At 51.2% G+C, this 12,429-nt stretch overlaps 1 protein-coding gene across 1 annotated transcript; it reads right to left on the reverse strand.

Annotated features, from left to right (window-relative positions):
- Positions 1-2,608: 2,608 nt before the first annotated feature.
- TRIB1 (tribbles pseudokinase 1) lies at positions 2,609-10,183 on the reverse strand. Its single transcript, XM_059901945.1, has 3 exons — positions 9,818-10,183; positions 7,490-7,782; positions 2,609-4,965 (listed from the first exon to the last, which is right to left on the reverse strand). The coding sequence occupies exons 1-3, from the start codon at positions 10,175-10,177 to the stop codon at positions 4,500-4,502; spliced, it is 1,119 nt and encodes a 372-aa protein (XP_059757928.1). The 5' UTR covers positions 10,178-10,183; the 3' UTR covers positions 2,609-4,499.
- Between the last annotated feature and the right edge of the window lie 2,246 nt (positions 10,184-12,429).

The following is a 12,429-nucleotide window of genomic DNA, read 5'->3' on the forward strand; positions in this document are numbered from 1 at the left end:
CCTTCCACTCATCCACTCACCCACCCACTCATCCACCCACGTTGGCATTGGACACCTTCTTATGATAGGCACTGAGCTGAGTGCTGGGAGTCAAGGGTGACAAAGACGGTCACAAGTCCCCGACTTCATGGAGCTTTCTATTCACTGAGCTAGGACTGAGTCTTGGTCATCTGTTTCCCAAGGGTCTACCACAGTGCCTGGCACATGGTAGGTGAACAGTAAATGTTTTTTGAATAATGGATCTCTCATCTTCAGTAATGCTCCCACCTTTATAACTGACGTACTGAATTATTGTGAAGATGTTGAGGGGACTAAAATCTCAGTATCTGTATTTGTCTTGAACCATCTTCTCCAGTCGTCATTCTTACCAGACGAATTTAAACAGCCGTGTGCAGACAGCCACAACATTAGACAAGGAGTAAAAGACCTGAGTTTATGTCCCAGTCCTGAGCTGCTTACTTCTAAGTAGCTCCTGAAAGACATTCGAGCCTGTTTTCTCATCTATCAAATGGAGCAAATAATATTTGACTTGCCTATTTCACTTGGCTGCTGTGAATATAAAAGGAGAGAGAGAAGGAGAGGGAGAAGGAAAAGGGGAGAAAAAGAGTGAAAACTTCTAGAAAGTACAACATGAATAAACAGTCATTGAGATGTTACTTGAATGATTTATGTTGAGGGTACAAGAGAAAATAAAAGTGATCAGCTTTTTAACCAGTGCTCTGTACACTCTCCTTCCAACCTTCTATGATGTAACTGGTTGTGATTGCCCCAGATTTGTTCCAACCTTGGAAGAGATTAAATTTATGGATCTGTGGCATCACGTGTCATCCCAGCCAATCCTGACCCACATTTCTCTCCACTTCGTTCATGCAACGACAGTACAAAAAGGTGCTGTAACCTTAATTGCTTGCAAAGTATTTTGAAATCCTTAGATTAAAAAGCTCTGTGAAGTACAAAGTATTAGACTTCTGTGTGCCCAAGGAGTTGTGCTGAGCCTCGCCTGGGTTCGTCAGGGCAGGGAGAAATTGCAGTGTATGTTCTGAGGACCCAGGAACTTTGGGGTTTAAGGGTCTTCTTCATGGAATGGCCCTAGATCCACTCCCAGCTTCCTAGTGTCTTAGCTACTCAGGCATCTGACCGTTCTTTGTGTTGCTTCGTGCTTTTTCCATTTCTTAAGTTCCTGGGTCACGAGGCCTGAGTTGCACTTACTTTGGTGTCATAGGTCTCTTTCCTGAGTGATCTCAGCCTAAGTCCTAGAAAAGGGCAATTGTGTCATCTGTAATTTCTGTATGCCTTTTCGTTTAAGCCCAGAGTGATGACTTAATCTTCATTCTAACTTTTACCATTAGAACTTAGAGTTAAAATTCTGTCCCATGGTGGTAACCCTTGGAGGAGGTGTCAGATAGGGACTGAAACGGGTAGGAGGGGGCTCCTGGGGTCCTGGCAGTGTTTTGTTTCCTTGCCCTGACTGTAGGTTAGGCCAGTTTGTTTGTTTTGTGAAAATTCAGAGCCACACACTTCTACGTGCATTTTCCTATATATTTGTTACACTTACAATGCAAAGATTTTTTAAAAAATCACTCTGGATGCTAACTGACTTCATATAGAATAAATTCTGATGTGATAGTGAAGCTATACACCTAATCAAATCAAAATCCTTTCTTTCTCTGCCTTTGCAATTCAAAATAATGTTGCTTTCAGTTTTCCTTCCTTTAGTTCCATTTTCACACTTACAGGAAAAAGGGGAAAAAAGGAAGAGCCTCAATTAGCCATTTTTTTTTTTAAAGTACATTTTTTTTTAATTAATTAATTTATTTATATTTATTTTTGACTGTGTTGGATCTTCACTTCTGTGTGAGGGCTTTCTCTAGTTGTGGCAAGTGGGGGCCACTCTTCATCGCGGTGCGCGGGCCTCTCACTATCGCGGCCTCTCTTGTTGCGGAGCACAGGCTCCAGACGCGCAGGCTCAGTAGTTGTGGCTCACGGGCCTAGTTGCTCCACGGCATGTGGGATCTTCCCAGACCAGGGCTCGAACCCATGTCCCCTGCATTGGCAGGTGGATTCTCAACCACTGCGCCACCAGGGAAGCCCAATTAGCCATTTTAATTAAGTCTAATGGGGGAGGTAAGGGGGGAGGTTGGTTCTCAACAGAAGTCCTGTGATGCCTCCAAGGGATGTATGTGGACCTCTGAAATTACAACAAAATTCTGTTGGATACACATGTACATTTTTCTGAGAAGTGTCCGCAATTTTCATCAAATTCTCAAGGGTCCCTGAACTAAAAAGGACCATAAGTCAGAGGGACTCTTACAACTCAAGACTTTTTTATGTATGCTCCTCTTGAAATGTTTCTCGACTCTAAATTCAACCCATAGCCCTCACCAACCTGATTCACCAAATTGGTTTCACCCATCAAAATGAATTTGCCCACTTCAATGGAAAAAGTGAATGGGCTCAGCTGTCAAAGGTCATACATAATAATCATCATCTGTTTACTTCTCCATCTCCTCCTCGAGATTCCAGGCCCTGATGCCAGAGACCTTTGCACCCTCAGCATGAAATTGCACTAGGCAATGGCGGATTGGACTCCAAAGAAAGTCACTGCACCTATTTACGAAACCAGATTTATTAAAATTTCTCTACAAGTCAGAAACAGCCGTCTCACATATATACACATGTACAGGAAGGATCTAGTGTTTCGAAGCCCCAGCCAGCCCAGAGTCCTTAGCCGGGTCATGTATCACAGATACAACATTCAAGCAACCACGAGAGCGTTAGTGGGACAGAGGCTTCTGTCCTCCCTCTTCTCCAAGTCCCATGATTCTGTCAAGGTAATATTGCCAATGATCATTCACATTTCACGTGGTCTTAGACACGCAGGTTATTCAGACAGACACAGACAACAGAACAAGCGTCAGAGCCAAAACAACAACAAAAAAAATCGGACATATGTATAAAAGGTACACTATATGTACAAAGTACACAGTACGTGAGGTATACACGGTATTCTCACAATGCATGTTAGTAGTTTGCCTAGGCGTAGCCCTTAAAAGTGACTGCCTGTTTTTGTGCCATTTCTCAAAATACAGTATGTTTGGTTTACCCGTTTAATCACCTGATTTCAGCACTGTCTGAGACATTTACTGATATTTCATCTGTACTTGTTTTTTTAATGCAAGTTGCAGTTTCTTTGTTAAGCTCTATCTTTTGTAGGTAGTGAGTTCCCATCTCTGGAAGCATTCAAACAGAGGTTGCAGACCCACCTGTGAAAGAAGCTGTGTGGTGGGGGGGGCGGATTTCTGCATTGGGAGGTGGCAGAGAAACAAAAGAAGTTGGACCAGATGACTTTTAACGTCCCTTTCAAGTTTAAAGATTTGGGGCTTGCTATTTCATCCCAGATACTGATGATACAGATGTATTCATAAACCACACCACATCTGAAATATTAACCACCTGTCATGCAAAACTGCAGACCATACCCATGGGGGTGGTTAAAGTATAATTCTGGAAGTTAGTCTGAGAACCATCTAAGACTACCCAAAATTCACTTTCTCTGAAGCAAAAAGATGTTTAACATTTGCTCTTGGGAGAGGGAGTGGAGAGCCTTCTTATCTTCTCCTCCTAGACAAAATGCTCCACCCTGAGATGGTCTTGGGGAAAAAAGTAAAGGATAAATGCTAACATATTTGAGGGGAACCAAGAAAGCTAATGGTTTCCAAGTGCTCAAATCCTTGTTAAAAGTCTCCAGTCTCTCTGTCTGAGCTCAGAGTTCTAAAATAGCCAGGAGTTTGAATCTTTTATGATACTTTTCCACAGTTAGCTGGTAAGTGCTTTTATAGTGAAGGGGTGGGAGAGCGCATTTCAAGGTCAGAAAGAAGGCATTAGTGCAAATGAGGTCTTGGCAGGGAATGGAGGAGAAATTCTGGGTTCATGGTTCAGGCAGGCTCCTAGGCCCTGGAAACAGTCTGCTCCGAAAAGATGAAGAAAGGGTGAGTGTTAAACCAAACCAGAAAAAAACAGCTTTCCGATCAGAGAAGCTAGGGTAGCAAAAGTCTGGCTACCAAAGACAAGTTCGAAGATGGCAGGTTTATTGGCCCAAATTATTTGTCACCCTGTTAAAAATATGGTTATCGCCCAAAATGCCATTGTGCGATTCATTTCCTCTCCCTTTAGAATGTTCATTTCACTTGATCACATGCTGTAGGATATCCATACTCCTTGCCACCTATAAAAGATGCGGGACCCCCAAATCTGACAGAGGGACAGTTGGCGAAGGTTCGTTAAGGGAAACAACTCTGCAGGGCAGGCAATCAGAGTGTACGCTGCTCTCCTCCACAGTCACTCATCAGGACAGATACGAAAGAGGGCGCCATGTTGAATCCAGCAGCGACAGTCTTTATGCCATCACGTGTCTGGCTGGCCAGACGCCGAAAGGCCTGTCCATCTTTAGAAATGGAAATGCCATGTGTGAGAATTACGAGGTTTCTGAGGTTTGGGGATTAGCAGAAGAAGGAACTGATGTCACTGTCCTCCCGGTACTCTGGAACAATCTGGTCGGAAGTTCCTATTTCTGAGTGGACGTACCCAGGTTCCAAGACAGACTCGAACCAGGGATGGAGTAAGATCTCTGGAGCAGTGAGTCTTTCTGAAGGCTCCCGTCTCAGGAGGCTGCGAATGAGGCACCTGGCTTTGGGGGAAATGTGGTCAGGAATGCAGAACTGTCCACGTCGGATTTTGGAGAAAAGGGCACTGGGGTCTGAGTCATGGAAGGGGTAGCGTCCCACCAAAAGGGTGTAGAGCATCACCCCGAGGCTCCAAACGTCCGCCGCCTTTCCGGAGTAGGTCCCTGTGGTGTTGAGGATCTCGGGGCTCACGTAGGCTGGGCAGCCGTGTTTGTCTGACAAAGCATCATCTTCTCCCTTAATTATGTGTGTATCTTCTAGACTTTCCAGTCTGAGCTGGGTTCTATAGGAGAGAGGAAACAAGCCATTACTTCCAGATCAGCTACTATGAAAAACAAGGCGTTCCCAATAATAGCGCCCACAAGTACTCATCGCAAAGGCCTGAGGAATGCTAGTTACCCCTTCATCCAGTTAGCAGTGCCTTGCATCACCCAGGAGGACTCAGGATTTCACAAACCAATACAAATTGCAATAAACATTAGCAAAGTATTGAGAGAGAGCCTGGGGTGGAGGGTATGATGCAAAGCCCCAAATACTATTCATTATGCTACAGCTTATAAGACATATCCTAATAGGGGTTACACAATTTACAGAGTTCACATTGCAGCAGTGGGAGCCTGTCTCAGGGGAATGCTGACATTTCTCCAAAAGCTATCAGGGGAGAGCAGTTTATACTACTGCTTCAGGGAGACCCTGGGCATCCTACAAGCCGATCTTATCTCTTATCATGCCACTGACTGCCAGGGCTACTTGGACCCATTGCTTGGCATTACAGAACACGGAGCCCAAGGTCACTGTTACTGCGCACAGGTTGTTAGCACTCCTGCTCACATCGATATATACACACAGAGGGAATTCTGTCCACCTGAGCCCAAGCCATGATGGTCATGATGGGAAAAGTACAAGGAATGTTAATTACATTTACTGGGATGTTTAATTGCAAAGAATGCTTAGCCTGGACAGAGAGGACAAAGAAAAGCAGCTGGTGGATTTGAAAGATGCAGGAGCCCTAAAACGCCCACGTATGTGTGCACATGCACATACAAACACACACACACACACCCCCTAGGATGGCACATCAACACCTGAGCTCATTTACTCAGGTAAGGGTTTATCTGTTCAGGTAACAACTAAGGTTTAAAACATCTTTAGTTAAGGCTCTCTGATGAAGCTGCAGGTGCCTCCTTGTTCAGATCCAGCCACTCAAGCCTCTTGGCTCCCCCAAAGCCCAGAGCCATGTGGGGAGTCTCCAATATCTGGTGGCCACTTATGCTCTTCCCAGCTTCTCAGAAATAGCCCTGTTTCAGTAAGTCACTCATTGCGAAGTTAGACGCAAACATTTGGTACAGGCTACTGGGTCAATTCCTTTTCCTCTCAAAGGTCTAGTTTCTTTTTGGTTTTTTTTTCTTCTTCTTCCTGCCTTCCTGTTCCCTGGAGTGTAGTATACATGTGCTAACTTCAGTATGTCCTCAGCCTGACCTCCCCCCCCACCCCCCCACCCCCCGCCCGTCGTTATGTAAAATACCCATTGGTTCTGTAAACGGAAAATATGACTCAACCCACACTGTCTGCCACTGATTGGCTGCTGTAGTACTAAAACCCTGCACCTGTGCTGGTTACACGAATAGCGTCAGCTTGCCATTGCTTAACCCTCGGGTTGCCAAACTCCACGCACATGACATTGGCCTGTGCAATGGCAGATTTCAACAGTAAGCAAGGAGGTGTGTAAGGTGTGTTTCAGAAAATACATCACCATATCAAAGGAGTGTGTTCCAGGAATTGGAAACTTCTTCACTGTCAACACTTTGCTTTTCTTTGCTAATCAGTATGATCCAATGACTCTTGCAAGGTCAGACACAAAGCCATGCTTTCTGGCAACTCAACCCTGTACTTTTTCATAGGATCTGAAGTTAAGGGTAAAAAAAGCACAGGTGGGGTGAGCCCTGCATGAATACCTACAACAAAGTAACACACACCCACCTGTGCAATTCTACAATGGTACTGCTTTTAATCTTTCCACAAGGGATGTGGCCCACCTCTTAAAATCAGGTAAGGTTTATCTCCTGTGGCTTCCTGAATTCTCAACTGAAACCTCAACTCTGAATCTTAATGTCACATTATTGTCTTATCGAGCTCATCTTGTTCTTTATGAAGTAAGCCATGATCTATATTTAGCAACCAATTCTAGCCAGCTTCCATTTCTCATTCAACTGTGGCTATCTTCTGAAGATGTATCCAAACAAGATGTGTAAACAGTCACCGGAGAATGGGGAGAAAATACTGGGGGCCAAGCCTGACACATAATAGGAGTGTGGTGTGAAGGAAAGGGATAGGTTTCTGCAAATACGACAGTCTGACCCGCTCTGTGATACTTACTAGGTACAATAAATAAATAAATAAACGGGAAAAAAAAACAAGGAAAAAACCCCACTCGGTGTAAACAAGGATTTGAAGACATCCTCTAGGAATGGATGTTGTGAAGGGCAGACTGACATTTGTACCCCAGAAGAAATGACCTTTCTGACAACGATGGGGAATAAACCTGATCCTGGGGTGGAAGTGGGGAGGGCATCGTGTCCTCACGTGACATCCCATAGATGCACCAAGGTGTCCTCAGGCCACATCCACAAGGGTGCAGGATAACCAACTTTGGCCTCGGCTCCTCTGGAGAGAGGATTTCTAAAGACTAACTCTGGGACAACTGAGCCCTTGGTGTTGTTTTGAACCAACACCCTACACCTAACTGCTCGACCTGCACCCTCGTTTTGGTGTCAAAAGGCACAGGAGGGGCTGTGGAGGCCGCTCACCTCTCCTCCGTGGAGAAGACAAATTTCCTAAGCTTTAGGTCCCCCAGCACGATGGCTGACTGGTGGCAGTGGGCAACGGCAGAGACGATCTGCTTGAAGAGCCGGGCAGCCTCCTCTTCCCGCAGCCTCTTCCGGCTGCGCACGTAGGAGTGCATGTCCCCAAAGTCCCTCTCAAAGAAGACATAGGCTTTGGTTTCCCCAAGGATCACTTCCACAATGCCAGTGATGTTCCTGTGTGAGGGCAGCTGGATGTAAGGCCGGATTCTGTCCTGGTAGTGTTTAATGGGAAACACCTGCAGAGAGAAGGGGACTCACTTAGGAGGCTAGAAAAGCAGAGGCCGCCTCCCAGATCCTGGGCTGGGCTGCAGTTCTCAATCTTTGGGCTTTGGATGAAAGTAAGGCTCCGTTCATTTACCCCAACCTCCTGCAACCCCTGTTAGTTCTGCAACCCCACCTTATGCAGCCTGGGCTACTCCTAACACCCAAAAGCAGTAGCATCTAGGGCTAGCAAGTCTCCAAAGAGCGACCACATGGATGGTTTGAAAGAAGTCTTCTATGTATGGCCTTCCGGCTCCAGAGAGCTAAGCTCCTAAGTCCCCACCCTCTGTGGCCCTTTCTCGTTGGCAGGTAATGCTGTGCAAAGTGGCTGATAGAGGTCCCCCTGGGATCTCCAGGAGCAGCCCCTGGAAATGCATGACCTCCTGCAGACCAGAGAGAGCACAGGACATGGTGACTCTGCAGCCTCCAAGTGGAAGAACATACAGCTGGAGACCGTACAGCTCTGTCATTACTCAGAAGGAACAGATGACTCCAAGAGCAAGACTGTCAACACAGCCCTAAGCAACCTGCCTAGGCTGACTCAGGTATAAGCAGTCTTGAGTTAAAATTCCCACAGGAGGGATACGGGATCCTCTCCGGGGGGAGGGGGGGGAGTTCATTTGTTTATTTATCTCCCCCCCCCCCCACCAACTCCCATCCCCACTGTCACTCAGGACACGGGTAGCATCTTCTCTAAGAAGCTGGCTGGTCTCTTTAAGGGCCTTTTGTTTAGTCCGGTTACTCATATCCTAGACTCAACTGGAAACGGTGACACACGGGCTGTCACCATCTGGATTCAGCTATTATCTGCTCGGAGGAACTGGAAGGGGTTGCACAATGACCAGACCCACCCCACCTCTGACGCTGGGTTGCTCTGGCACCAGCTCGAAAAACCTTTCCGCTGCCCCCCTCCTCCCACCCCAGCCCACATTCACACTCTCGGAGCTCTGCTCCCCAGCCACCCCGAAGAAAAGATTTTTTCCCCCCTTTAAACTGGGCTTGATCACACATGTGAAGTTTCGTTCGGGTCGGACAGTAGGTGGCAGCAGCGAGCCCAGGGAAGGGAAGCTCGGGGGGTCAGGTGAGTTGCGGAAAACCAAAGAGCGACTTAAACTGAGGGGTGACCCTATCTTTCGGGTGAAAACGAGCAGCCCGGAGGGTTCTCAGGGATGTCTGAGGCCCGGGTGTCCAGCTCGCAAAGGGTGCATGGCCTGTGGGAATGTTCTGCGTCTATGGGCGCTGGAGGAGAGCGCGGAGGATCCTGTTTCCACGAGTTGTATCCCCTCCTGGATGGAGCCCCTTATGTTCAAAGGAAAATCGCGGGCCGGAAAAGCAAGACATGAATGGAAGCGAGGGTTCCTAGTCGGTGTGGGCTTTCCAACATTTCTATTCCGGCCAAATCCCCCCGCCCTCGCTGGAAGACCCTCTCAGACTACTCTCTGGGGAGGACAGGGTTCCGGTTCCAGCGCGGGTTCCAGCCGGAATCCCCAAGACCGGAGCCCAACACGGACTTCCCGCCCCCTTACCACCCACGGCTGAGCCTCGCAGCCCCAGCAAGAGAGTTGCCAGCTGCTCCAAGCTCCAAGGAGGCACCCACAGCAGGGCGCCCTTCCAGAACGAGGGGCGGGGGAAGCGAGGAGAATGGGAAAAGGGGAATGGCATGGCCCTGGAATCCATTTCAATTCCACAACTTATGTGGAACGCCTCGCACTATAAACTAGGCGCTAAGGAAATAATATAGATGTAAAGCGACTGAGCACCACACTTCCTCTCGACCGCCAAGCCCCCAGTATACCACTCCATCCGAACCCCTCAATCCCCAATAGGGTGACCCTGGTCAAATGCTGCCTTACCGGGCTCAAACCCCCTTATCCGCCTTGCCCCAAGCCCAAGCCCTGATGGCACCTTCGGCCCCTGGGCGACGGCGGGCGAGACCCCAAACACCTTTGCCTGCCACCGTGTCCCCTCACCCCGCGACCCCCGCCAGGTCCCGGCCCCCTGAGTGCCTACCTTGCAGCGCAGCTCGCGGCCGGTGTGGAGGCACAGCGCCCGGGACACATGCTCGCGCTCGGCCAGGGGCAGCAGCAGGTAGTCGGCGATGCGGCTGGGCCCCGGCGCGCTCCCGGAGCCGCCGCCAGCCCCCGGAGCGGCGGGCGGAGGCTGCGGGCTGCAGGGAGAGCCGGGAGGGCTGAGGTAGTCCGGGGGGCTAGAGCACTCGGAGAGACGTGGGCACTTGGCCGCCACGGCCGCCGCGTCGTCCGCGTCCAGCAGGCGTTTGGCTGGGGCGCCCCGGCCGACCGGGAGCAGCAAGGCCGGAGCGCGGGGCTGCGAGACACCGCTCATGGCAGAGCGCACGGGACCGACCCGCATCCCGTCCCCGGCCGGGGCGGCCCCGGCTTTGTACGTCCTCGAATCGGCGCGGGAAGGCGCAGTGGGGTCGGCGCCGGCGCCGCGACTTACTCCAGCCCGCGGGATGGAGGTTGCAGACGGAGCTTGGTTCTGCCCCCACGGGGGGCAAAGCTGGAGCCGCTCCCGGGCGCTCGCGGTACACGCGAGGACCACGGTGGCCGCGCGTCCGGGGCAAGGAGGTCGGTTCGGGTCCCCGGATCCCCGTAGGTACCGGCTCGGGGCGCCTCGCTATTGTAGAGGCTGCCGACAGTCGGGGAAGCAGAGGCGGCGGCGGCCTCCGAGGTCCGGAGCAGCGAGAACAGGATTCCGCAGGCTCGGCGGAGCCACGGAGCAAATGCACTTCCCGAAGCAAGCAGTGTCGGAGCGAAAGCCGGACCAACTTTTCCGCGGCGCTCGGGATCCTACGCGCTCCGGGCTCCCGGCGTGAGTGTGCGCGAGACAGACGCGCTCGGAGAGGGTGACTGAGTGTGAGTGAGTGAGTGTGTGCGCCGCACCGATCCCGGCCAGTGCACTCCTCCTTCTCCTTTTCCTCCACCTCCTCCGCCTCCCGGTGACTCACGCTGTATACACATACACTCACAGGCCGGGCTGTGTAAACAGTTGGGAAGCCGGGTTGTGCAATGAGGTGGCTGCGACGACTCAGGCCCTGCCGCCGGGCGAGCAGTCACCGGAGCGGAGGGGAGGTGGAGCTGGGTCGGCGGAGGCGACGGGGGTGGCCCGACGGCTGGGGATGCTTCGGGCTGAGCGCGCTCCGGCGCAGGTGGCGTGTCCTGAGCCCGCTGGGGCGCGCGCACACGCCCCCCGGGATGGTCTAGGCGGGAGGAGGCGCGCGCCCTCCCGCAGGCCGCGGGCTCAGCGCGAGAAGCCGGAGGAGGGGGCGGAGGAAAAGTTCCCGTGACGTCAGGGTCCCGGGGAAGTGGGCGGGAGGGGAGGGGCCGTGGGGGGCGAAGCGACCGTTGATTGGTGCGCGCTCCCCATTCACACCGAGCACAATGGACTGCGGGCGCGCGCACCAGGGCTCTCAGCACCCGCCGCTCGCTGCAGCCGCGGGGTGACACCTTTTGCCCCGGGGATCCCCCCAATGCCCCGCGCCTTGGGACCTCCGGTTGGAGCCGTGGGCGTCGCCGAGGCCCGGCGGTAGTCGGAGGAAGGGAGGAGAGAGAAGGTGATGAATTCCAGAATCACTCATTCACCCCCACGCGGTGGTTCCGGGGAAGACCTGCGCGTGGTAGTGGATGTGGCTTTTTTTTTTTCCTTTTCCCGCCCCCTCCCAGCTCTAATCCCCAGCGTCTGTTCGCTTCCACAAATAGAACCTTCTGTTGCATGAAATAAGAGCAAACACTGGGCCTTCTGCGCTGCCTCCACCTCCACGCCCCTCCCGCGCCTGCCGCCCGCCCCGATTGCACGGAAATAGCTCCTCCGGGCTCCCGGGCCGCCCCTTCGCGGTGACTCGCAGAAAGAGCTTCCTGAGCCGGGGCCGGTGGGAAACAAAGGATGTGGGGAGAGGGCGGAAGGGGCCCACGTGGCCGTCGCCGAATTCCTGCCCTCTCCCCAGACTCCACACGCGCAGCAGGGTCTAGGACGCCGGGGCCAGCCCGGTTCCGTGGTGGCCGGGTAGCGGAGTGTAAGTCATTCTGGCCACCGACAGAGGTGCTGCCTACACCCGGGCAACCCTGCCAGGGCGTGTGCATGCACTCGTGCAGCGTGATTTGGGTGAGCTCGAGATGTGTGTCAGACCCTGCACAAAGGTCCGTGAAAAAACAACCTAGAATCTGTCGGTTTTCTTACTTTCGAGAACCAGGTCAATTTGGAGTCCCTGGACACCCAACATAGATAACTGTTATCAGACAGTCCCTTCTGTACTTCTGCTAAATACTTCATTTTCTAAAACCAGGTCGAGCCCCAAGGATAAATCCTTTTCCATATCAAATCTCCATTCGTTCAACAAATACTAATGAAGCATCTGCTAAACTAGACGCTAGGGATGAGAAGATGAAAACTCGTAATAATAGCTAACATTAATTGAGGTCTGTAAGGTGCACTTTACACACACTGCAGTTTTACAGCCACCCAGTGGGGTTATTTTTTGCCATTTTTCACACAGAGGAAGCCTGCAAATATTAAGTTACTTGCTGTGGTCAAATAGCTACTGAATGCACTCAAGCTCTTCAGCATTTGTGGGAACTCAGGGCAGGTTACAATTTGTACAGAGA

This window comes from Balaenoptera ricei, chromosome 17, assembly GCF_028023285.1.
Source record: "Balaenoptera ricei isolate mBalRic1 chromosome 17, mBalRic1.hap2, whole genome shotgun sequence".
In the NCBI taxonomy this organism is placed as follows: domain Eukaryota; kingdom Metazoa; phylum Chordata; class Mammalia; order Artiodactyla; family Balaenopteridae; genus Balaenoptera; species Balaenoptera ricei.